The following is a 25,399-nucleotide window of genomic DNA, read 5'->3' as shown; positions in this document are numbered from 1 at the left end:
GCGATCCAGCTGTCCGCCAAGGCTGCAGTCACTCTGAGGTGTGGCTTCTAGTTCATGGCGTATGCACATGTTCAGTTCCCCAGGGATTGTCGGACTGTGCAAGAAAAGTACTTTGCTAGGATTCGGCCAGATGCTGTCCTCTGCCCTTGCCATGGGGCTCTCTTCTTAAGCAGTTCATAGTGACAGTACCGCCACAGCCACCCGGGGGGAAGAGCCGAGGAATGTCCAGGGCGGTGAAGGACAAAGTCGGGTCACTCAGAAGTGCCATTCCAGGCCTTCCAGAGAATGACCCAAAGGCAAGCCAAGAGATCCAGTCCACACTTAGGAGGAGACAGAACTAGGGTGCGACTGACAGGAAGTGGGGGTCACTAGAAACTGTGCAGTGCCCAGAGAAGAGCCGTGCAGAGCAGGAGGAGGGGCCAAGAGAAGCTGACAAAGGAGAATCTGCATATCAGAGATTATCTGGAAAATGAGAAACATCTGGAGCACCAGAAAAGCCAGCAATGAGAGTCATCGTCGAGGGAAGAGGTGGTAGCGCGTTAGCGGGGGGGGGGGGCACTTGGGGATGAGCTGAGGTGGAAAAACAGCTGGAAGGTGGCAGGCTGCAGAGTGGAGCAAAAGGCGCAGGCTTTGGAGGTGGAGCCCGTGGAGCAGCCGAGGGCAGGGATGGCTGCAGGCTAGAGCGGTCTGGTGAAGCCGGGAGAGTCAGTGCCTCAGAACCCTTTGGGCGCTGGCTTTGAGGCAAGTGAGATTGCAGGCAGGAGAGCAGCTGCTCTGTGCAGGGTCTCATGCCCTGTGGCACTCAGCTGCTTCCCCCTAAGATGGAGTCCAAAGGCTCCTGCCTCCTGCTCCGATGCCCTCTCCTCTGCTGCCGCCTCCTCCCCTGGGGCGTGCTATGGACTTCAGCAGCCAGTTGCAGATGGCCCATCCCTTGCCAGCGCCCAGAAGCACCCAGAGAGAAGTACACATTCCTTTAGGGCTCTCTGCTCCTTCTGGCAGGCATGGTCTCATTCCCTGCCTTCCCCCCAACCCCCCAAGCCTGTGCCAGCCTGTGGGAGTGCACCCATGTTATCATGTGCACCAGAGCTGGGCTGGGTGCCAATCAGACAGGCTGACATCACAGAAAGCCACATCCAGACTTGGAAACAGCCGATACAATGGGACTTTCTGAGCCACCTCTCCCCCTGGGACCAAGGCAAGGCTGGTCTGATAGGACCAGGCAGCTGGCATTCATTCAGTTCCCAGGAAGGTTCCCGAACACCTAGCATGCCCCGACAGCAGGAGGCACTCATACCCAGCCCTCTCTCCTCTCCTGGGTCCAAGGACCCCTCCTGAATCTATTTGGGGCAAACACAACAGCCCACCCACCAGCCTGCCATCCTCTGGTCTCAGGCATGGAGCAGACCACTGCTCCCAGGAGCCTCGCCTTCCTGCCTGAAGTTCCCTCCGTGCCTCTCTCAGTCCTGAGAAGAACAGACCAGAACCATGCCTAAGTCCTCCCCTGACACAGAATATGAAAAGGGGGCCAGCTTTACCTGAAGTGAAAGCGGGGAGTCAAAAGTTCATTGAGCTTTACCCTTGTGTGCGCCCCCTAGTGGTTCCTGGGGTACAGTGCAGCTGTATGGGTCGGCACAGAGGGTCTGGATTTGAAGCCTGACTCTGCCATTTAGTCTCTGGATAGCCTTGGGTGGATTCCTTAACAGTGTCTCAGCTTCCCCATCTGCAAAATGGGGCTAATAACACATGCTTCCTGTGATTTCGGTGAGGGATCCTTGAGTAAATACAGATAAGGTCCTTAGAATAAGACCTCTACTCGTTAGTTTCCTGACAAATGCTGGAGAAAACTCATTTTGAAGAAGTTAGTCTAAGAGCTGGGACTGCAGCTAAGCCGGCAGAGTGCCCGGTATATACAAAAAGCCTTATTTAACCCCCTGTGCCACATAAACCAGATGTGGTGGCACATGCCTGTAATCCCAGCACTTGGAAGGCAGAGGCAGGAGGATCAGAAGTTTGAAGTCCTCCTCGGCTACCTGTGGAATTTGAGGCCAGCCTGAGCTAGCCTCAAGCCCTGTCTCAAAATGCAATTAATTAATTCCAAAGACTGTTTGTGCTCTGGCAAAAAAAAAAAAATGCAGGGTTACCAGGAAGCGGGCCAGAGTCCGAATGCCACTTCAGTAGCCCCCAGCTGTGCACTTCAGCGCCTTGCCTCCCAGGGCCTCAGTTTCTATACCCAGGCAATGGGTGGTGCTCCCGCACCCTGAAGAGTATACCCAGAACTAGATAACTGGAGCCATGCTGAGTGACAAAGGGAGTGGAGCATGCGAGGAGCAGGGAGGGACTCCGTAACTTAGCCTTAAACAGTCCCATCCCTTGCCACCCAGAAATCCAAGATCTCTACGTTCGAGAAGATGTGGGCCTTCATGAGCAGCAAGCCCTCCGCGCTGGTGAAGAACAATGAGGAGGGGATCCAGCGGACACTCACGGCTGACTACGCACTGCTCATGGAGTCCACTACCATAGAGTACATCACACAGAGGAACTGCAACCTCACCCAGATTGGTGGCCTCATTGACTCCAAGGGCTACGGCATTGGCACCCCCATGGGTGAGTGGGGCCCAGGGAGAGGGTGTGCTGCAGACGGAGGTTCTCGAGCCCCTCCACCCTCCTCTCTCTCTCACACACACAGTCCTCAGGATCAGTCCACTGGATCCAGGAAGGTTGCAATCCCTCAGCCAGGAGCAGAGGGATGAAGCCACACCCCTGACTTGAGCAGCCCTAGCCTGGAGCAGTGAGAGCTGGGACCACCCATCCCCTTGCCCTGTCCTTTCTGCTACACCAACTTACTGGGGGCCTTCCAGGGCCACAGGACCCATATCCAGTGAGCGAGGCCTTCCCACTTACCTTACCTGGACTTGGAAGCAGACTTCAATGAGAGGAGCCCTTGTTTTGGCTGGCAAAGGCACAGTCATGGTGGCTGGCTCTGGCAAGCAGCCCTCACTGACCAAGCCCCTGCCCCCTCCACAGGCTCCCCCTACCGGGACAAAATCACCATCGCCATTCTGCAGCTGCAGGAGGAGGACAAGCTGCACATCATGAAAGAGAAGTGGTGGCGAGGCAGCGGGTGCCCCGAGGAGGAGAACAAGGAGGCCAGCGCGCTGGGCATCCAGAAGATCGGCGGCATCTTCATCGTCCTGGCCGCCGGTTTAGTCCTGTCCGTGTTGGTGGCCGTGGGCGAGTTTATATACAAACTCCGCAAGACGGCGGAGCGGGAGCAGGTGAGGCCCTGGCGGAGGCTACGCTGGACAGGGAAGGAAGGCAAGGGCAAGACTAAGCTGGTTTCACCCTCCCAAGGGCATGCGCTGTGTCATCTCACCTCCCTGCCCTCCTCTGTCCAGCTCGAGCATGCTTTCCCATCAACCCCTGCTCCACTCCATCCCCAGCCAGTATGCAGTCAGTCCCACCCAAAGGATGCCCCAGCCTCCACACCTGGCCTGGAAGCCTCCATGCCTCCCACCTACCTGGCCTCCCAGCTTCCACCACATTAGCCTGCCCCCCAGGCTAACTTTCCAGCCTCCAGTTCTTCCTGCCCACCACATTTCTCCACTGCCATCGGCAAGCTCCATAGCAGCCAGTGCCCCGTTTCAAACTTAATTCAAACCATGTCAGCTTCCTGAACCCCCAGGGTAATTGTTGAAGCTGGGTGACAGAGGCACAGGGTTCATTATATTGTACTCTCTATTTTCGCATATATTAGGAAATCTCCATAATGAAAAGTTTAAAAACGAAAAGTTCTGAGGGATGGCCCAAGTGCACGAACAGTGAAGCTAGTCTTCCCCTGCCTGATTAATTCAAGCGTGGTCGGGGCGGCAGCCCTGGGTCCCGTGGCAAATTAGAAGCATGGAGGGAGAGTTTTAAGTGTTAATACCCTGGCCTCACTCCCAGAGACTCTGTTTAATTGGCCCATGGTGGAGCCCAGCTCTAGAGTCTGCACAAGGCCCACGGGGTGATTTAAGCGTGCACCTGAGCCAAGAGCCTCTGGGTTAGGCAATCGCCTCTCCCGGCGGAAGTTCAAAAGCATCCGGGCCCAGTGTGGCTGACAGGAGCCTGCCGCTGGGTCACATGTGGAGGGCCCATTACAATCAGTGTCTGATAGATCCATCAAAATGAACTGGAGTTGTTTAACGATCAGCAAGCCGAAAGCAACTGAGTGAAGGCAGAGACAGGCCTGGCTGTGTGAGTTAGCCACAGCCTTTGAGAAGCGTGGAAAGGTACCATCCCAGGAGACCACTCCACTGGAAATCCACCCGCGCACCTGACTAGGTGGTGTCTGACTTAGCCAAGAATATGAATTGTTTGGCTCACGTGATGGTTGTCTAAGTGTGAGCCCACAACATAAAACATTGGGAAAATACCTAAAGGTTTAACAGGAGATGGTTGAACATTATACTTTGAGAAGGAACAGCTGCCAGGGTTTTTAGGAATCCCCGTTAAGAATGAACTGACTTCTAAATTTCACTAAAAACATAGAAGACCTGGCCTTGGCCCACCTCTTAGACCTGCTCCTCCCCATTCCCGCCCTTTGCTTTCCCTCACACAGGACTCCTCTAGAGTCCACGGCACACCCAGCGTGCCTCCGGGCCTTTGCACCTACCTGGAGGGCACTGCCTGAAGTATACCGTGTTCTTGGCGTCATCTGGCCATATAGATTTTAACTCTTGTCACCTCCATAACTAGCCCTCCTTTCACTCTTCCGCATCTCGGCTTTAGCCTCTTCATAACAGGCATGACTGGCTGGGGGATTTACTCATGCATGTGCTTGCTGCCCGTTCCCATCCCGTTGCTAGCCGGCGACTCCCTGGTCGAGTCCTCTCCTGCTTGCTTTACCCGTGCTCTGTGCTAACTTCCAGCATGCAGCCTTGTGTGTGGGGAACACTTACAGGATGCAGAAAGCCAGGCTGAAGAGAATGATGTTCTGCACAGAGCAGAAAGGTGGGGGACCTCGCCCGTACCACAGCCTGCACGCACCCTCCTGGCGCTGGTGCTCTAGCGATAGCCTTGCTGTCTGAGTTGGGCCATCAGCCTGCCCTATTGTGCATCATCTAAGTCCGGGGCCACTGCTCCTAGATACCTGTGGGAATGACCCTCCCACTGACCCTCTGCCTAGCTGCAGGAACCGTGCTCAGAAGGTCCTTAAAAGGACCTCTTCACCGGGTGCCCACCTTAGACACAGGCTGGACTCTTGAGCAGGAGGCAGAAGTTGGAGGACCCGTCAGAATGGGTTTCCCATATGTGTCTCGGGCTTCTGCACTCCTAACTCCAGGCCAGGCCTGCTATTGGATTCATGGGAACAAAAAGTTAGAGTCTAGGGGTCCCCCAGAAAGTTCGTCAAAACCCCTTAAGCATGGCATTTGGGGAGCTGTGGGCTCCTCTGTAAAACAGAAAGGTGATACCATCTGCCTCTCCCCTTTGTCTCCTGAGAACTTCCCAGGCCTCTTTCCAGGGCTCGAGAGGTTGGTGGCCACAGTGCAGGGTCAGGAGAGGGAGAGGGTCTGTCTCACTGTGCCCCTTGTCTCTCCCCAGCGCTCCTTCTGCGGCACAGTAGCCGATGAGATCCGCTTCTCCCTCACCTGCCAGCGCCGCCTCAAGCACAAGCCGCAGCCTCCAATGATGGTCAAGACTGACGCGGTCATCAACATGCACACGTTTAACGACCGCAGGCTTCCGGGCAAGGACAGCATGAGCTGTAGCACCTCGCTAGCCCCTGTCTTCCCTTAGATGTGGGTACAGCGAGGACTTCAGGCCTGGTCCACGCAGGGGAAAGCAAAGGAGACCGGAAGGGACATCCTCATCTCATGCTGGCCTTGGGGATGGAGCTGCTACTCACATCCGGCTGTGGACCATCAGCTCTTACCTACCAGGAAACCAGTGGGCCCTCGGCCAGCTGCTTGGGCTTCATCTCCTCTTGTCTTTTCTATGGCTTTCTAAAGCTGTGAAGGCCAGCGGAAGCACACGCCTCTCAGGCTCCACCCACCACCCCTCTCTTCCTTTCCCTCAAGCCCGGGGCCTTCTAGCATGCAGCCATGAGAGCGGAGACTCCAACTTTGAACACCCGAAGGATGTTCTAATGAGGCTGCTGGTGGGAGCCCAAAGGCAGCCAGCCACCCACACATGGACCGAAACAAGTCTTCAGCCCTTAAAGACTGTTCACCTGGGTCTGGTCTTCTCAACTTGACTTCACCCACAGAAGCCCCTTGGCAACACAGAACGCGGTGTGGAAAGGAGGAGTCTGGTACGGGAGAAGGAGAATGCACAGGCAGAGGCTGCGGTCACAGGTGTTTGAGGTCAGTGTCCCAAGGCACACTTCTGGGAACGTGAAAGAGGTAACAACCATGGCAAATTTCTTCTCCACTTCTGAAATGGAGAAGAGAAGATACCCTCCCTCGTAAGGAGTGTCCAAAGACTCAGTTGTCATTGGAAGGCCAGCAGAAGAAATACGGATGCTAAGAAAAGCCCACAGGCCCTTGATCTAGCAGACCAGCTTTGCTGGTAGGCAAGCCAGCATTCAGGACCCTGGGTTTCCTACCATCTACTCTTTAGTGAGTTCCTGTCCCCGCCCATTTGCTTTTGGCTTCCCTCTGTTATCCTGAAAAGAGAAGAAGAGCCCCAACTGAAGTACAAGTCAAAAGACGGGTTGGTGTTCCCCTCCGCAGACAAATTTTGGAGTAGACGGGAGAAGCCAGAGTGGACCGAAGAACTTTCTGGGCATGCCCAATCTAAAGAGCCCTCTAGAGAAAGAAAGCTTTCAGCGGTGGGATAAGACCTCCAGAGGCCTCCAGGGTGGGGCGGGAGAAGCTGCCTCCTGGAAAATTAACCAAAGACCCAACACAGAGATACAAGGCCTTGCCGGTCTTGGTCTCTTATCTGGAGCAGCTATGGTCTTGGAGGTCTCGGGGGGAGAAAAGAAGAAGCAGAAGAGAAGCCAGGGAGGGGACAACCAGTGGGGTGAAAAGGTGACCTGTGGTTCCCACTTTGGAGGTCTGAAACTAGAAAATCTTAGGAAAGATCCAGATGTGAGGGGTTAGGCAAAAAGTGTCCTTACAGAGAGCATGACAGGGCCATCAGGGCCCCCACAGCTGCTAAAGATGGAAGTTGGTCTCCGATGAGAGACCAGGGTTGGCAACATGGGTTGAGAGCTGGGGGCTCTGGTCCCAATCTCCCTCGCTTTCCTGGTGCTGCCAGGCTTGGACGAGCTACAGCTAGAGATCAAGAGCCTTCTCGGCAGAAGTAAAGTAACCCCTTCAGCCAAGCAGGGTCTCCCCGCTGGCATGTGATTAACCCCCTCATGCTGGTTCTCGGGAGCTCTGACTGTCTGTCTTCACTGGAGGGATGAGAAGGGAGACTTGCAGCCAAGCCCAATGCATGGAACAATAGGAAAAGCCATGCTGGCAGGCAGGAGGGAGGAGTGTGTACATGTCTGTGTGTTTGACTTTGTGTGTGTGTCTTGGGGGCTGGTGGTAAAGGACAGACAAGGGTATATAAGTAGTCCGTAGCAGGCAATAATAGGGGCCTCCTTTGGGACCTGGTTGTATATGGTGTGTGTGTGTGTGTGTGTGTGTGTGTGTGTGTGTACACAAGTGAAATGGAGAGGAAGGAGCCCAATCAGGACCAGCAACAGAGCCTCATCTATGTAAAAACAGGAGAAGCCATGTTGAGATGGGGTTCTGATGAGTATATGGATGGATGTGAGTGTGCATGAATTTGTGTGTCTGTATGTGTGCACGCGTGCACATGCACATGTGTGCGCATCTGTATACTGAATGACAGGTTGGGGAGCAGGATACAACCTGCAGTATAGCCAAATATATGTAAAAGGAGAAGCCATGTCATCAGAGGTCCTTGTATGAGTGTGTGCACACACACACACACTTGTGTGCCCTGAAGACAGCAGGGGAGGGCAGAACAGACTGCTGTGTGTGCCCCACGGGTGGATGTGTGCTGTGCTGTGCAGGAGAAGTCATGTGAAAATGAAGTGTGAGTGTGTATGTGTGTGTGCATGTGTGTACTCATACCCATGCATGTGCAGACGTGTACCCAAATTCCAGTTCACATCATGAGTTGAGGCAGCAGAGCAATCAGTCAGGACACCAGGGTTTGTTTGCATGCCTGTTGTAGGAGGGATCATTTGCCACAGCTTTCCTGAGGCTCCGTGGGGAAGTACGCAGGGACTTCGGGGCTCACAACTGGTGACTCCTCTGTGCTCTTCATGGTATCCTGTTGGGAGGAGAAACATCCCCTTTCTTTTTCTTTTCTTTCTTTTTTTTTTTTTTTACCAACCCTGCCGACAGGATTCTAATGAAAGCATTCTCATCCACTGTATTCATTAACCACTGTCTTATGTTGTCCAATACAGTTTTATAACATACACCCACATCCGTGTTCATATCACACATGTGCTTTTGTGCATGACACGGCAGATGTGTCATGTTCTTCTGAGGCTATGCACATACGTAGACTGTGATGGGAGAAGGGACGGGACGTAGTTGGCAGGAAGGATGTTCAGAGAGGGAATGAGGAGCGATGGGTGAAGGCATTGGGTTGGTTTATAGACTCATGGGGAAAGGGGTGGCATGCTGCAGGATCTCCCCTTCTGCTTGAGCCTTACATCCAGAGGTATGGCGAATGTCTGCCCTCTGGCTGAAATCCTATGCTTGACCTAGAGACCATCCCAGTGCCAGCCCACTCGGGAGACCACCCTGCCCAGCTGAGCTGCGTCTCTTTCAGGGTAGGGAAGGAAGTCAAGAGGAAGGCAGATCATTCAAGTGGAAACCTGTCCCAACCCGCTAAGGGGTGCACAGAACTGGGGCTGGAGCACACAGAGGGCCTGAGGAACGGTGAGAAACACCAGAGCAGGTTTGGGTGGAGCAGATGGGGTATACCTAAGCAGGTGTCAGCTGGCTGTCTCTGTCTGGTCCTGTAGACCAACCCTGACCGGAAGAGCACCTCATGCCACTATGTCTGGGCCTGAGCTCCACCTCCATATACTAGCCCATCAGAGGGACAGCATCTACCCTTTCCAGGCCCTGGGGGCTATTATACAAGGAGCCTCCTTCTGCTGCCACCATGACCTACATCCCGTTTCTCTGCTATGGACAGATGATGAAACCTGAGCACTCTGGGTGGCTCCCATCTGCAGGTGTCTTACAAGAGGGGAAGATGGGGTGTTGGCCAGTGAGCTCCACTTAGAATCCCTGAGGTAGGAGGAGATTGCCCCTCTTCAGCCTGGACTGTGTCTCCGCTGGAAGAGCACTTCCTGGGACCTGCCCTTGTGGCATGCAGTGGGGGAGGGGTGAGAAGATTAAATATATCCGTGGGAGAGCAGAAGTCTGACTGGGCCCATAGTCCCCCAAGAACCTTCTGCCTCTCCTAACTTTCTTTCTAGTCCAGGGAGGGCTATAGGTGGGGTGCAGCTGCTGCTGCTTCGTGCTGCATGAGGTCATTACACACACACACACATACACACACACACACACACTCCAGAGACATTCTCTGCTGTAGGCACCAGCATCTGAACACGACAACTCCATGGTCCACCTCTGGAACTGCCCTGCGTGGATGCCCATCTGGAAGGGCCCCGATGTCATGGACAAACAACTGTATGGAGTAAACATCTGAAACCCACCCAGCCCAATGGACAGATGTGAGAATTGGGCCCAGCCCCGTGGCCAGGTCTTTGAGTAAGATACATCTGGACATCCCAGATTGTTGGGGCAAGGTGCACAGCTGGAATAGGCCAAGCCACTTGCTGCAGTGGGAGGGGCCTTGCCCTCTGTCTCCACGTTCTGGAGTTGAAATTTTAGAGTTGAGGTTTATGTGAAGTCACAGAAATGTTTTAGGTAGAAGGCTAATGTTCTGTACAATATATATATGAATGTAAAATATATATATATAATGCTTATATATATATGCACAGTGTATATATGACCCTCAACCCCTGTGTATACAACCCTTCCCTGCACGTCTGCACACAGTGTACAGAACCCAGCCAGTACGGGTGGGGACCCAGTGAGAGATGGGGGCTGCAGCAGAAAAGTCGTGTTTACTTACACAGCCCTCTGGAACAAGCCAGGCCTTGCCAGCGTCTGCATCAGTGCTGTGGACCATGCAGAGACGTCAGAATAGTGTGGAGCTGGCAGGTGAACCGGGGAAGGGGCAGCCGTGGGTGCGAGTCTAAGGTAGGGCAGTGGGCATGTCTGGAGAACAAAGCCTTTTTGGTCCTTGATCCCTGAGCCAACAGCACAGTCTAGTCCCGGTATCTAGTGCTAGGGAGAAGAATGAGGAAAGCAGAGTCAGTTTCCCAGGCCTACTCTTACGCCTGCCTGCAGGATGGCCTGGACGGCGTCAGGCTGCATCTGAAACATGCTGGATGGCATGGGCCTCATGTGTGCAAGTTACCCACAGCTCCTAGCTATGGCGAGTCTTTTAAAGAGAAAGGCCTGAGGGCACCGCTGACATGCCCGTTCAGCACCCTGATAACCTACTTATGAATCTAGCTCTTATTCTCCTGCCTTCTAGAAGAGCAGCCCTCTAATCACGCCATAGTTGTCTGTTTCGCTTTTCTAGACCGAAACTCTGAGGCCTCCCTGTAAAAAGAAGAGGTAAAGATTCAGTCAGATGCCAGCCAAGAGTCTGCCCCAGTTCATTCTGACATGGTACAAGATGGGAGGGACTTATCAAGGAACCAGAGAGATGAAAGATTCAAGAAGGCGGCACCTGGCCTTGCACAGCCCCTTACTGTCTGTCAGTCCTTCTTTCTGTTGCTTCTTCCAAACGGCAGCTGGCAAAGAGCCCCTGACAGGTAGGCCACAGACCTCTGTCCCTGCCATGCCTGGATCTGTCTGTTGCCAGTAATTTGAGGCCTTCAGCCCCTTCCTGGGTCCAAGCATTGCTAGAGTGTGCTGGGGAGAAGAGACCTGAGTTTTGCTTCTGTGTGGTCTGCAGCCTGCCCTCCGCTTCAGCCCCAGCCCTCAGGCCATCTGCACTTAAAGGCCAGGCGTGCTCCTGCAGCCATGGCCAAGCGCATCTAAATCCAGCCGCTGAGGAGGGTCCTGACCTGGCTCCCTAGAGACCAGAGGCTCCAGGAGCCCTCACGCCACTGTGCTCTGAAACCCCAGCCCATTCCTGCCTGGGCTGACTTCCTGGCTGGGCCTCTGTGGTGGGGACCTCAACTCCCAACTCCTGGGCTGAGTCCCCAGACAGCACCATGGGACTCCAAGAGTCCTGGCCTGTCCCACTACCCAGACCAGAGTGCCTGGACACCCCCCCCCACTCCCACTCAACAAGGTTCCCACACACTGGTCTCTGGGCCATTCAGGGGGTGCCCTTTGTGGACATGCAGAATTTCTATGAATATAGTTTTTTGTAAACATTTTGTAACAATTTGGGTTTCATAGTAACTGTGTTACTTGCCAATCATTCTAAGCTGATGTAAATAAATTTCCAAACAAATCTGATTATTTTCCTTTTTAAGACACTGTGATATATCAGAAGTGCACAGTTTGCTGTATGAAGTAATATGGTTTTAAATTTTAAATAAATGTTTTTAGAAAACGGGTTCCTCCTGAGGTATGTTTTCTGTTCTTCATCTCCCTTCAGAACCAGAGGTCACAGGCAGTTCATGCTGATTTTCTGCCTCCCAGGAAGGACAGTTTCCAGGGAAGGAGACCCTGCGCTGAGCAGGTAGCTGCTTCCAGCCCAGGCTCCTGGTCCCATTTCAGACATCAAGGCCACAATGTCACCTGGCTGATCTCAGTCTTCCCCCTTCTTGGTCATGTGCCACCACAATACACCAGTCACAGGTTCTGAAGGAGCGGCTGTGTCCCTGGGTGACCCTGTCCCTTTGGTCATAGTTGATGAGGTCAGATGAATGTGTCAGCAGATGTTGGCTAGTCAGATCTCTCCTGAGCTGTTCTCTGCCGGGAGGGAGAAGGCCTGTGGGTTACTCTCTGGGGATGGAAATTCCATGTCAGAGTTCAGAGTGATTGTTTTAAGCAGGAAGAGTTGGATGTCAGAGGGAGAGATGAGAAAGACCAAAGGCTGGTGTGATGTGGGGAGCAAGAATGGTTCCCAAGACACTACAGAGCTGGCCGAGATGGACAGCCTCTTCTCAGCCTGGCACAAGAGCTTAGAGGGAGAGACATAGGAATTGCAAACCAGGCTTGTAGAAGTCTCACCTGAAAAGCTACTACCATCAGAACCCCTGTTAAAATTGCATCTCACTGGCCAGGAAGCTGGAGGTGGGTAGTGGACGGATGCTGCTAACATTCTTAAGTTATCAAGACAGAATATTCCAGATGAGAGTGAGAAGGGGGCGTCTGCAGCTCCTCTGCCTCTCAGACTCACATAGACAGATTCACTTAAAGGCTGACTTCCCTCAAAATCCTTCACGTTGCTCTATGACACAATCAGAAAGCAGTCAATACGTGTTCAGGGTTTCTCACTGGGCAGACCTACCCTAAACTCTCCCAGTGTGTGGGCCTGTGTTAAACTCTCAAGCCTGTGTAATTGTAATTCCCAGGAGAGTGGCTATGATTGAGACAGTTTGACTCAGGTGGCTACTTGTGATCCAATCAGCTGTGACCTGAGGAAAGAGAGAGGTCACTAAGTATAGTCATGAGACATAGGCTCATAATGTTAGAGGGATTGAAAGATCTGGAGTATTCCAGAGCCTGTGTGTGAAGCCGAACGTGTAAAAGGGAGGGGGGGGAATGCAAGTCAAACAATCCCAAGCTAACTCCAAAAAATTCCAAGATTATTCTTTATTATCAGGGGAAAAACTCACGGAATCAGAACAGGGGGGAGGGGGTGTCCAACCCTAAGGTGTGGAGCATGGGCACCAGAGCACAAGAGCTGGGTGGGCTGGTGGTTTTCTGTGGATACCCAAAAGTCATGCCCCAACTTGGTCCAGCCTCTTAAAGGTCATTGGCTGAAGGAGGTCCCCCATCACCTCCCCCTTTTGTCTAAATAAAAGAGTTCGAAACCCAATACAGACTATATATACTAGAAACAAATATCAAGTATAAAATTAGAATTACAACCAGCATAAACAATATTAAGCAAGGAACATATGTTAAATGTTTTAATAAGGAGTCTAAGCCTTGCATTGGAAATGGTTGGCTAGATCATAAGAGGAGGAAACTACAACTATATAATCTTCAATCCTACTGAAGGCCTGAGAAGGGAGATAATATTACTTGAGTAACCAGGAAGTGCAATCAAGCAACTTCCAAAGTGTGCAGTATATGCCAGAGACAATTGGCAACCTGGGCAATCACCCAAAGTCTCATTTGCACTGTTGAACAACCAACTTTGGCTAAGGCCTAGGGTAACTGACAGACCATTTTCGGACACAGGAAAAGTTTCAGAACCTTCTTACCCTGTCTTGGCAAGGTTTGGCAGTTCTTTTCCTTGTGTCCTGCTTATCCAGTCCAGACACCATGCACTTTGTCAGTGGTCGAGACATGGGCAGTTCCTTGCCCAAAGGCCAGTTGTGCTAAGAAGAAAACAAATTCCAAGTGGAGTGTCTTTGGTGCTCAACATTCTCTCATGAATAAATTGGTGCTGCCAGGAGCAATCGTGTCTCATGTCAACAGAATCCTAAGTTATTTAAATACCATGTTCTACAGATCTTTGAAGTGGTTGAAGATTACCTATCTATGCAGAATACAATCTCTATGTATTTAAAGCACCTAATTAGTCTGACTATAAGTATAACAAACATGAGTGACTATTGACCTATAATACTTAATACCTGTATAACTTTAAGACTTCATATCAGAATATTAAACAATCTTTAAGCAACTGTGCAGTAAATGAGGACAGTGATCTCAAAATGTAAACAATGTATAAGTATCTTGATCAGAGGTAGAAATATATAATATTATAAATATATCCTAAAAATTACATCCGTATACAAAATGTTTTAAACAGAGGTAGAAACATACATGCATACAATCTGACAAAATAACTTTGCATAGGTGTACAAATATTGCAAACAGAAATAGGAGCATATTCAATATAACATATAATTTGAACTTGTATTAATATACAAGAATCTATATCAATGTAAATTGTCCATAAATAATAGCTCACAAGTATTCACTTTATTACTCACTATTATTATTATTAGTGTAAGTTCACACTAATCTACCTATTATCCCATACAATTTTCCCTCTTTTTTTTCAAGGAGATCTCTGGGCCTACATAATTTCCACCCCAACCCCCAACCCCCAACCCCTAACAAGTAATAATCAATTCATAAATGGTGTCCCTAACCCTGAGGACAAACTTTGTTAGGAGAGGAGACATGTCTCCTAGAATTTGCTTCCAGCTGTCATGGGGGCAATGTTCTTTCTATGGGATCCTGTGAAAGTAAAACAATGATTAAGTTTCAAGATTACTTTCTTGTATAATTGCAAATGATCTCTGAGTAGCCGATAGGGTTTTTCTAAAGTTCCTTTTTGGAGTTCTGGCCAGAACGTTGTAAGAGGTGCACCATTTCAGCAGCTGGACGCCAGATAAAGCTGAACATGTAAAAGGGGAGGAAAAGACAAGTCAAATAATCCCAAGGTAACTCAAAAAGATTCCAAGATTATTCTTTATTATAAAGGAAAAACTCATGGAACTAGAACAAGGGGTGGGAGTGTCCAACCTCAAGGTGTGGAGGACAGGAACCATAGCAGGAAAGCTGGGCGGGCCAGTTTTCTCTGGGTACCCAAAAGTCACGCCCCAACCTGGTCTAGCCTCTTAAAGGTCATTGGCTGAAAGAGGTTCCCCATCATAATTGAGGTGGCAGCATCCTGAAAAATTTGCCCTCCTGTCTCATCACCAGACAAGGGTCAGGCAAGACCCCAACAATCTCAGTAAAAGAAGCACCCATTACTCTGTGGATTGAAAGATGTCTGCCCATCATCGGGAGAAGTCCTGGGGATGAACACGCAAGGCCTCGGGGAGGACTCCAGGTCCAGCAGAGAGTGAGGAGGAAGGAGGCTATGGCAGGGATCAGGGAGAGCAGTGACCACTTGTCCATCCATTCCTCCATTGAAGACTTTAGCATCCCATGCAAGAGTTGTGGTTGAAGGTGTAACCTTGAGCAAACAGTTGAGTACCTCAGCTTTAGTCTCCTCTTCTGTGAAACACATGACGGTAAGGACTGTCCACTCAGTGATGGTGTAAACCGCCCAGCTCGTCAGAAGTCAACAGTATGCGAACCTTCTCTTCCACCATCTCCTGAGGCAGACAGGACAGACGACATGGACTCGGAGCAGGATATGAGCTTCAAACCCTCCTATCCCTGCCTTGATTTTCTCAGGTTACTCTCTGCACGACTCATGGGTTTGAGGTGGTTTTCCTGTGTGACGATGGAATGCCTTCTTCTCTGCCTTGGGGAGCTCACCCTGTCAGAAAAGATCCAAAAGCTACGTTCAGAGTGAGGTGTGAGAGAGTTCTCAAGGGGCCTCTCTGCCCCTCAGCCAGGCTCCTGTTCCTTGCTTCTGTCCCCCGGGGAATGCCCAGCTAAGCTAAGAGGTCAAGGCCGGGTCACAGGGACTGCAGGCTGCACTGGATCCTGCTCACAGGGCCTTAATGACACTTCCTCAGAAAACAGAAGCTAAGCATTTAAGAAGCATCTGTCATTATGGAAACAAAGTTGCCAGGCCATTTTTTTCTTTTCCTATTTTTACTGCGGGTTCATTATCTTATGCAAATGAGGCCGCTGATGAGGCCTTTCTGCTGGGTGGCCCATGCTGGGACCAGCTCCACCGAGGGGATTTATTGCCTGCCTGCCTCAACTCCAGACAGGATTCAGGATCTGGAGACCCACAGAGATGGCTTCCAGAGCAGCATCCCCAACTTGAAACAAGACTTCCTTTGGCCCCCAGTTAAGGCCCCGGACGGTTTCTGGTATGCGGAGGTCCTTAACCTACAAAGGCCCAACTGTCATTCCCACAGGATTCGGGCCTCTATCTCAGATTCACCAATATCTAGAGCCCAGCAGACGGAGTGGCCATCCCCAGGACAATGAAAAAGAAACAAAATGCTATGAGAAAGGAGCAGTGTGATCTTGTTTCTGGGGCAAGGCCTCGGGCAGCCAGCAGAGACCATGAGACATAAGAATTCTCAGCTAAAGGGCAAGAGAGCTGAGATGTGCAGCCACCAGGGAACTGTAAGTGCAGGAAATGCATGCTAACAGTGTCTGTTCTGGGACTGTTTTATTGATGAAGAAACTGAGACTCAGAGAGACCAATGACTGGCTTTAGTCTGGGGAAGGTAGACTCGGCGGCTAACTCAGGACTCTCTGCCTCTTGGCAGCATCAAGCAGCTAACAGCACCTTCCTTTTGGCCTCCCTGCAGCACACAGCTCAAGCATCAGGTCCCTTGCCTAGCCCTCCCCCAACTCCTGCAGCTCTGGGCTTACTGACATTCCCTACCACCCGGCTGTCTCTAGGCTGTCTCCGTGGGCCATCTTCTCAGTGATAAACTGAGAAGCACACATTCTCCCCAGGGAACCCAGCAGCTTCCGTGTGCAGAGAAAGTTTTCTTCAAGGGGCTGGAGTCTCTATATAGTTCCCATGCCTCAAGCCCTTGCTTTCACTTCATTGCAAAAACCAGCTTCCTCTGTGTGTTTGATAACATTCATACACCTAATAACAGATGAGCCAGGCTCTCATTATAAAGAAAAGAGGCTTACTGATCTCATAATTTGGAGGTTCAGAGGCATGGTGGCTGCATGGGTGTCTTACCTTGCTTTGGTGACAGCCATTCATCTACATCATGGCCAAAGGCATTGGCAGGAATGAGGGTGGGGTAGCAAGGAGTCACACTGAGCACCAAGGCACAGAACTCTTACCACAGTCTGCCCACAGGAACTTCCCAGGGATACACTCCCAACTGACCTAGGACTTATCTCTTAAAGGCTCCACCCCCAACATAGCCATCAAAATCCATACTCCCAGCACATGAACCTCTTAAAACATATTCAGGCCATAGCACCCTCCTTCCCTGTAACTCAGTCTCTGATCTGATAGCTCACGTCCTAGAACAGGAACAAAGGCAAGAAGAATTCCCCAAGAGCCTTCTCAGCACTGCACCCTGGGTGGACGCATTCCTCTGCTGGCAGCGCAGACCCTCGCCACATTTCCCAGAGGCTGGACAACCGTGAAATGAAAGATAGGAAAAAAATAGAAGTTTCTCGGATCCACCAGCTGAGGCTGAGAAGGAGGTTATAGCAGTCTCGAGACCCAATGTCACCAGCTCTGTGTCCACCCACATGACCTAGACGCCTAGCCCGGAAGGTCCAGTGAACACTCAGCATCCCCTCCCGTCTGAGAATAGAGCTAAGAACCCTTAGTGCCTGGCGCTTCAGCAGGAAGGCTTGTCACACATGATACTAATAAGTTAAAGAGTTCATTTTGTGACCACTCGGTGAGGCCCCCGCATGCCACATCTCACAGAATTCTCACATCACTCGGAGCTTTGGCATCCCATCCCCACATTACAGGTAGCCAAAGTGCATGAGAATTCCCCCACAACCATCCAGTAGGCAGTAGAAGGGACCTCCAGTCTAAGACCTCAATTTTGTAGATCTGGGGAATGAAAAGTTAAACAAACAAAGGAATAAAGCGGATAGCAGTCCACAGCCAGGCTGTTTAGATACCATGGGGGCGGGGATCCAAACTTGATTGGGCCCAAAAATGTGAATTACTAATTACAGTCACTCACAGGAACGACCTACCATTTATTCCTAATTGCAGTGCAACCCAATAACAATTATGCACATCAATAAATGTGTCAGATTAACTTGGTTGTGAGTTTTATTTGATCACTGACACTAAACCCCATTTGCTGGTTGCTCCAACTTGGGTGGCTCTGGCCACCCTGCCTGGTTCTGCCGGTCATTTCCGGTTCACCGAGAAGGACATTGAGGCTGGAAAGGAAGAAGACGGTACAAAGAGGAAGAAAATGCCACCTTCTTCCTCTGCTGAAGCCAGTTGGGTCTGGCAAGCTCTGAGAGAGAGGTTCAGCAGGGGGTCTTTGCAGGGTGTACAGACCGCATCCCAGGACTCCCCTCCCTTCCTCGATGCCAAAGGCAGCTTCCTAATTAGAACATCCATAACCCTCAGCATCTGCTCCAAGAGAATTCAGCTGCTGCTCCGAGACAGAGAAGTCCATTAACTTTATTGCACAGAACGTCAGACGTGCTTCTAGACAGAGCATCACTGCCAAGTGAGATAAACTGCCCAGGCTTGCCAGAGGGATGGGCCTCAGCTGGGTCCTCGGGACTCTCTCCTCTCTCTGTCCAGTGCCCCAGATAGTCATATCATGCTACCCTGGGAGGAGGGAGTCAGGAAAATGGTGACTTCCAAACACAGGTGCAGCTCAAGCACCCAGCCATCACTGCGCGGTCTGCTGGATGTCAGCCCCAGACAGCGCCATCTGATTCCCAGAATGCACCGGGACTGCCACTCAGCGCCAGGCAGCTCGTTCTACCTCAGCAGACGTTGGAAGAGCCCTTGTCACCAGAAGCAGGAGAGCACGGCGGCTCAGAGTGGCATTTGGAAGCAGATACCCCTGTGACTATGCAAAACTGAAGATCATCCTGAGCCTGGCCCATAAAACGGGCCAGCGCCCACCTCTGAAACGACGATGCCTGGAACTTACAGTGCAATGTCTGGCGCATGCGGAGTGAGGCTCCTTAAAGGAGAGCAGCTGTTCCCTGTCCCCGCGCGGTAACTAAAAGGAGAAACAGCCACAAACAAGGATGAAGCAAGAGCCACTGTAGAGTCAGACAGCCTCGCTTGCAACCCCAGCTGTATCATGTGACTTCATCCCCTAGGTCTTCAGCCTCCTCATCTGTAAAATGGAGTTGGTGTCCCCTGGCCTCTCTCCCTCACAGGCAAATCAAAAAGACAGGGAAACACTTGGGGACCACCCAAGGGGTTCTCTGGTGAGAAGTTTTCTCGCTCCAGTTACGAAGGATGGCATCCTAATGTCTAATATTCCCCAGAATGTGCCAGGCCTATAGCTGGCTGTTAGTTGGGCCTTTCCCATCTCTCCAGTCTGGAATCCGTGTTTCTGTGAACACCCCACACATTGGGCCTCCCACCTCCCACTGGGTGGCCCAGATCCTGGCAGGAAGCAGTCACCAACTCCTGTCCTGATGGATGTCTCCCCCAATGGGCCTCCCAGCCTCCCTCCTCAGACTCAGATTCCTTCTTAATATGAATAATTAGCAGAAACACTCAGAGGGGGAGACAGCAGCCATAGCAATCGACCCCAGTGATTTCCGAGCCTCGGGGAGAGCCCAATTTTGCTCCAATCCGGGTGCTGTAAATTCCCATCAAGCTAAGAAAATATAGTGCAATTTAGAAACACTGATACGGCAATAAAACACAGATCTCCAGCAAATGGAATTCGGCAACATCTAAAAATGGAGCCATACATTACTGGGCCTGTGACTCCCTCCGGGAACATAGCGCGGGGAGAGACTGGGGGAGCTTCACGCTCAAGTGGCTCCTCCTTTTCTGGATAAAGGCAGGGCCACCCACAGATGGCCCCTGTGTCCCCCTCAGACAGAACTCTCTCTGAATTCAGCAATGATTCCCAGAAGGGTCTCCTAAGAGAACCTAAGGCTGCCACTGTCACCAGGGGCTGTTGAAGGAGTTTTCACGGAGTGTGAAGGCTGGGAGAACTCCCCAGGAGCCCTCACAAGTGGCTTTCCAGAGAAATGTGATTCTTTCATTTATCAAATGAAGTCGAACAGCAACGGCTTGCTCAAGGTCACCATGGGGGAACTGGTTAAATCTGGATTGAACACACCTCTGTCTACCTATTTTACCCATCTCAGGACTTGGCCTCGGAATAGCAAAAATCAAAACTAAGTTCAGAAGTGCTGCTGTGTTCTGGGCCAGCAGCAGGCCCCGGGGTGTAGCAGGTACCACACTGGATGGGGTCCTGCTGAACTATGGGAAGTGGGGGGCTTTGGAGTGGGCGAGGAAGACCAGTCACGTACCTCCACTTCCCCTGATTGGGGGAAGTATTTTTTCTCTCTTCCTGGTCCTCTCCTTCTCCTCCTCTATCATCTTCCGTCTCCTCGCTGGCCCTCTCTGCACCACTCCCTCACACACGTCCACGATTGTGCCCACACAGACCCGCACCATGCAGTCCCAGCTTTACACTTATGCCCCGCTGGGTCCTCCACCAGCACGGCAGCTCTACAGAGGAGAAACTCACGTGCCGGAAGCCCTTGATTCTCTCTTCCTCCTTGAGCTAAACACAGCTCATGGACTACACTCAGGTCTGGAACACTCTCTGGACAGCTTTCACGTGCTCATGGAAACCTGAAACCTAATAATGGGGCAGAAAACACAGCAGACTGGGATCAGGGCAGGAAGAATGTTCCGGAGTCCGGCTGCTCTGGTCTTCAGCTCCAGTTCTACTACTGACTCTCTGTGTGACAACCTGTGGGAAGTGCTTCATCCTTGAGCCTCAGTTTCCTTATCTGTCACAATAGACCCTACTGGAAGGTTGCTCCAAGAACTTGAGAGGTGATATGTGATCAATGTTTAAGCGTGATATAGGTCTTCCTGGGGCCCATGGCCATTGCCTCCAGGAGTTTTCCAGTTCGACCTGCAAATGCTCCAGTCCCTCATGTGAAGCGGCACAGCATCTGCACAGAATTGGCGTGCACTCTCTCTGGACTTTAAATCATCTTGACATGACTTATAATATCTAATACATTATGCAAATTCTACGTCAGTAATCATGATATTGTATTGCCTGGGGAGCCGTCTACATGTTAGGTCCAGACACTATTGTTTTCTTATTTTTCAATCTGTAATTGGGTAAACCCATGGGTGGGGAAGACTTAGCTGAACCTGGTGCATGGTAGGTGATTAATAAACAGTAATTGCACTAATTGGAATAGAGTAGGTTATGCTGAGACCACCAGTCCCTCTAGTGGCTTAACATTGACATCTGTTTTTCTCTCACGAATTTATCCTTCTGTTCTCTATTGTGAAGAGTTTCCATGACAGGTTTGGAGAGGTAAGGCAATCTTGTGTCTCTACCATCGCAACAGGGAGCCTTCTTCATCGTCGCCTCACGGGAGCTGGAGTACGTACGCCATGTTTCTTTCTGCTTCTGCCTACCGGAGACATCCTGTCCACCTGGGGCTCAGAAACAAGAGCTGTATATACCGGCAGGTGGCACCAGGAAAGTGTCTCCCCACATCTAGGAGGGATAAGAGGCTGGCCACAGGTGGGCCTCACTGGACTCTCCCTGCATGCTCACTGGCATAGGCCCTTCTGTGTACCTTTCTGAGAGCCACAGCCAGCTGCCAACATGACTCACTTTTCTACATTCCCCCCTTTGCTTCTGTCCTGTGCTCTCCCAAAGTGCAGCAGAGGAAACACAAGCCCTTACTGTCCCCATCCTATGCTGGCCTCCAAGTGATGCTGCATTCAGGAGGAGAGCTATTCCTGAAGCTTCTCCTCTGACTCCTGTCCTGTAGCTGAAGGGACTGTCATCAATCTGGTGACACCCCAGCATGTAGGCCTCCAGCATCTGACAGTAGTATGACCTCTGAGAGTCAGGGACAAACATCTGTCATCACCAGAAGGATGTACATGATGGAGGTGTTGGCTGGGACCTCAGAGGATGTAGGTCTCTCCCCATCAAGGGGCCCCCGTGAACTTTGACTTGGATAGCTGATGCTCCTGGTGACTGTGGAGAGCCTCACTGAATAAAGGGCAGGCCAGAAACCAAGAAGGAAGGCTTTCGTGTGAGGAGGGTGTGTGAGACAGAACCACAGCCCTCAGGTGGACCAGCATCTGGCAGCTAAGAGCTGTGCACTCTTGGACCAACAGCACAGTCTCTAGGAGATTCTTTCTTGTGATCTGGTGATGTGCGGGGAGACCAGTTGGCACTGACTCACAGTTCATTAGCCTGGGGGAAAGGTGGGAGAATACCATTCTAGAGGTGCAGAATCACCAAGGTAGACCAGGTTAGCCCCCACCCTGACCTGGCCCCTTCAACAACACACTTATCCCTCCACTGCTCTGGAGTGTGGGCTAGCCAGGGTTCCCAGCAGTTCCCTCCCAGGCACATTTGTCCCCGTGAGACTTTACTTCCCTTTCCCCATCCACATCATTGAAGGAGCCAGATGCTTTTGAGGTAGCCTTAGGGAGGCTCCTGTGTCCTGAGATGAGACGGTGTGGGCTCTTCATTCTAGAGCTATGGTTCTCAACTTTCCTAACGTTGTGACCCTTTAATACGGTCTCTTGTGTTGTGCTGACCCCCAACCACAAAATTATTTCGTTGCTACTTCTTAACTGTAATTTTGCTACTGGTCAGGCCACCCCTGTGAGAGGGTTGTTCCACCCCGCAGAGTCGCAACCTATAGTTCTAGAGTCTGATGGGTGGAGTCAGCCTGAAGCAACCACTGCTGTAACTTCGTCCTTGCCTAGCTTCTGGATCAACTTCTTGGGGGTTCCCCAACCTCTTCCTCTTGAGAGCCCTCCCCCAAGCACAATAGTTTCCCTGCCCCATCTCGGGCTCATCATCTGACATCTAGAGAATAGAACACGGCTCCAAGAAGGGGTGCAAAAACTCACAGGTGACCCTAAATTCCAGCCATGACTCAAGAGTGGACTTGTTGAGCAATGGATAGGCCTGATGCCCAGAGGTAGTGACCCCGACCCCTGACTGAGGGCCTTGCCCCAGCTGCTGTGAGGTGGAGCCTCAAGGGGAGAGGGGGGGAAGGATGGAGGAAGAGGAAGCACACAGCTCTCGAACTCTTCCATTTATTGCTTTATTCATGGAAGGCTTATCCCCGTGTACTTAAACAGGATTTGAGGAGCTTAAAACTAAACACATTTAAAAGGAAACGATTGTGAAAGCAAAATAGCACAGCACCGTGTCGAAGGAGCGCAGTGTTTTATTTCCTGGGAGGCCTGCAGAGGTAATGAAGGTAGAACCTCTTACCCAGGCCACCAGGAGAGCAGATCACAGGGAATGGGTCCCTGGAGAGTCAACAAACACCCCTGGCTTCCCTGGGAATTCCATATTGGTCCCCATCCCAAGACCACCACCCTGACCATTTCCACACCCCGGAGCCCCCAAGTCACCTCTGTAATCAGATCTAATCTAATGAGGGCAGCCACAATGCTGGTGCAGGGGAGACATGGGTGCCTATGCCACTTCGAAGGCATTTTTGAGAAATTCTGGGGCAGGACTGGTGGACAATGCCTGTTCCTGCTGGTGTCCCAGCTCTCCGTCCTCCCAGACAGACGGCATCTCATGAAGAGAACCAGGAGAATGTTCCAGATGTTGCTGCACCCTGGGATGGCAAATTCTGGTGGAATCCAAGGCAGTTGGTACTCATTCAGGCTGGCATCAGAAGCTTCAGGAATAGTGTTTGGTCACCCTGGCATTTCCAGAGCCCCAGAGAAATGCTGCAGCCCTGACCAGGGGGTGAAGGTGTTGCTGTCATTACTATCCTCTCACAGCTGGGTAAAAGAAGCCTTGAAGAAAGCAAAAGCATAAAGAATACCATCAAGGAGGTGGGCGCTGCTGCGCGGGATGCTCACATCTGGAACCCCAGCTCTGGGGAGACTGAGGCAGGAGGATTGAGAATTTTGAAGCCAGCCTGATCTATATACTGAGATCTTATTTCAAAAAGAAGAAAAGTGAGGGGAAGGAAGAGGAGAGAGAGATCCCGAACCACAGTTTGGTTCACATCATAGCTCTGCTATAGTTTCTCTGACCCCATTTTCTCCCCTAGGATACAGGAGAACTGAGCTGGGCATGGTGGTGCACACCTACAGTTTCAGCACTTGGGAGACTGAGGCAGGGGAATCCTCATGAGTTTGAAACAAATCTGGACTATACAGCGAATCCCAGGCCAGTTTGAACAAGCCTGCCTAAAAAGTGGGGATGAGATAGAGCAGAAAAGAGAGGGGAGGAGAGAGGGAGAGTCGGGGGCGTGGTGGGATTTCTTTTCTCCGGGGTTAGCCATGTGAAGCAGATGAAAAATTCCTGCTACAGTTCAGACACCGGGTGCTCAGCAGACAGTAGCTTTGATTATTGGCAAATGGTTCAGGTCAGTTCAGCTCAGCGTTAACTGACCACTTGGTGGAGTCATTAGGGAACACGGTCAAAGAGTCCATTCTCTCTGCTCCTGTGCTCCTGGAGATGGCAATGGCAGGCTTTTCCCAGGGCCAGCTGCTCTAGTATAAGGTGTAAGGGGTACACAGCTTTGGGATCCTAGACGATCTTGGGAAATCAGAGCCTACCATTCTGCCACACTGGCTTCAGAATGTCTGCAGAAGGCCTGGGGGATAGAGGGCAAAAACAAGAAGGAAGGAAACATCAGATCCCAAGGTGACTGTGGCAGGTGGGATTTCAAAGTGAGCCTCACGAGTTAAGAAATGGAGCTGAGTTTTACAGGTACCAAGTCAAGGAGGGGTAAAGGCTAGTGAGAGAGCTGTGGTGTCCTCCCACAAGGCCTGCTACTGCTGGTCAGAGTGAGGCCGGTGCTGGCCAAGGCTGGGCCTGCCTCCGGAGGTACGGTAGCTTCCTACAGCTGTGCTGAATTAGCACAGACTTTAAAACAATTCCCCTCCCTTTAGCCTGGTACCAGAGATTGAGCCCAGGACTGTAGTGACATTTCAATTGTATTTTAATAAATAAAGCCTACCTGAAGATTTGAGAGTAAAACAGCCCCACTGGTCAGCCTTACAGACCAGGTTATGGTAACACACACCTTTAATCCCAGTAGCCACATTAGTTGCCATAAAACCCGGGTGGTGCACACCTTTAATCCTAGCCCTAGAGAGGATTATATAATGGGAGGAGACAGCTCTCACACCCAGTCTCATTCTGAGATTCCTGGAGGCAGGATCGCCATTCCTGACTGAGGTTGAGGTAAGAGTCAGTCAGTGGCTGTTCTGCTTTTCAGATCTTAAGGTTGAACCCCAATTTCTGACGCTGAATTTTTATTAATCGTGCTTCACAGGACCTTGTGCATGCTAGGTAAGTGCTCTACCACTGAGCTATGCATATTCCCAGCCCAAGTTTACTTTTTAAAAAATATCAACACCAACTCACTAAGTAGCCCAGGTAGGCCTTGAGTTTGTAATCCTCCTACCTTAGCCTCCCAAGAGCTGGGAGGGGCTGCAAACCTGCATAGCCGGAGCTGTGCAAAGCAATGAAAATTTTAATGACAATTCCTTTCTTTAAGCATCTACACACATTCATACCTGCTCCCATTGGATCTTACAGTTCTGGAAGCTAAAAGTTCCAAGTTAGCTTCACAAGGCTAAAGTCATTGGGCACTCTGTATCT

The 25,399-nt window shown here is 51.1% G+C and overlaps 1 protein-coding gene across 1 annotated transcript in view; it reads left to right on the top strand.

Moving 5' to 3' along the window:
* The window catches only part of Grik3 (glutamate ionotropic receptor kainate type subunit 3), a 224,765-nt gene extending 213,160 nt beyond the window's left edge, over positions 1-11,605 (top strand). The window contains exons 14-16 of the mRNA XM_005353258.2: positions 2,382-2,604; positions 3,025-3,275; positions 5,581-11,605. Of these exons, the coding sequence (XP_005353315.1) occupies positions 2,382-2,604; positions 3,025-3,275; positions 5,581-5,775 (669 nt within the window). The 3' untranslated portion in view covers positions 5,776-11,605. The remainder of the gene's footprint in view (positions 1-2,381; positions 2,605-3,024; positions 3,276-5,580) is intronic.
* The last annotated feature ends 13,794 nt before the right edge of the window (positions 11,606-25,399 follow it).

Source organism: Microtus ochrogaster, chromosome 10, assembly GCF_000317375.1.
Source record: "Microtus ochrogaster isolate Prairie Vole_2 chromosome 10, MicOch1.0, whole genome shotgun sequence".
Taxonomy (NCBI): Eukaryota; Metazoa; Chordata; class Mammalia; order Rodentia; family Cricetidae; genus Microtus; species Microtus ochrogaster.
Note: the sequence above shows the minus strand (reverse complement) of the source record. Positions and strands in the feature narration are given on the sequence as shown.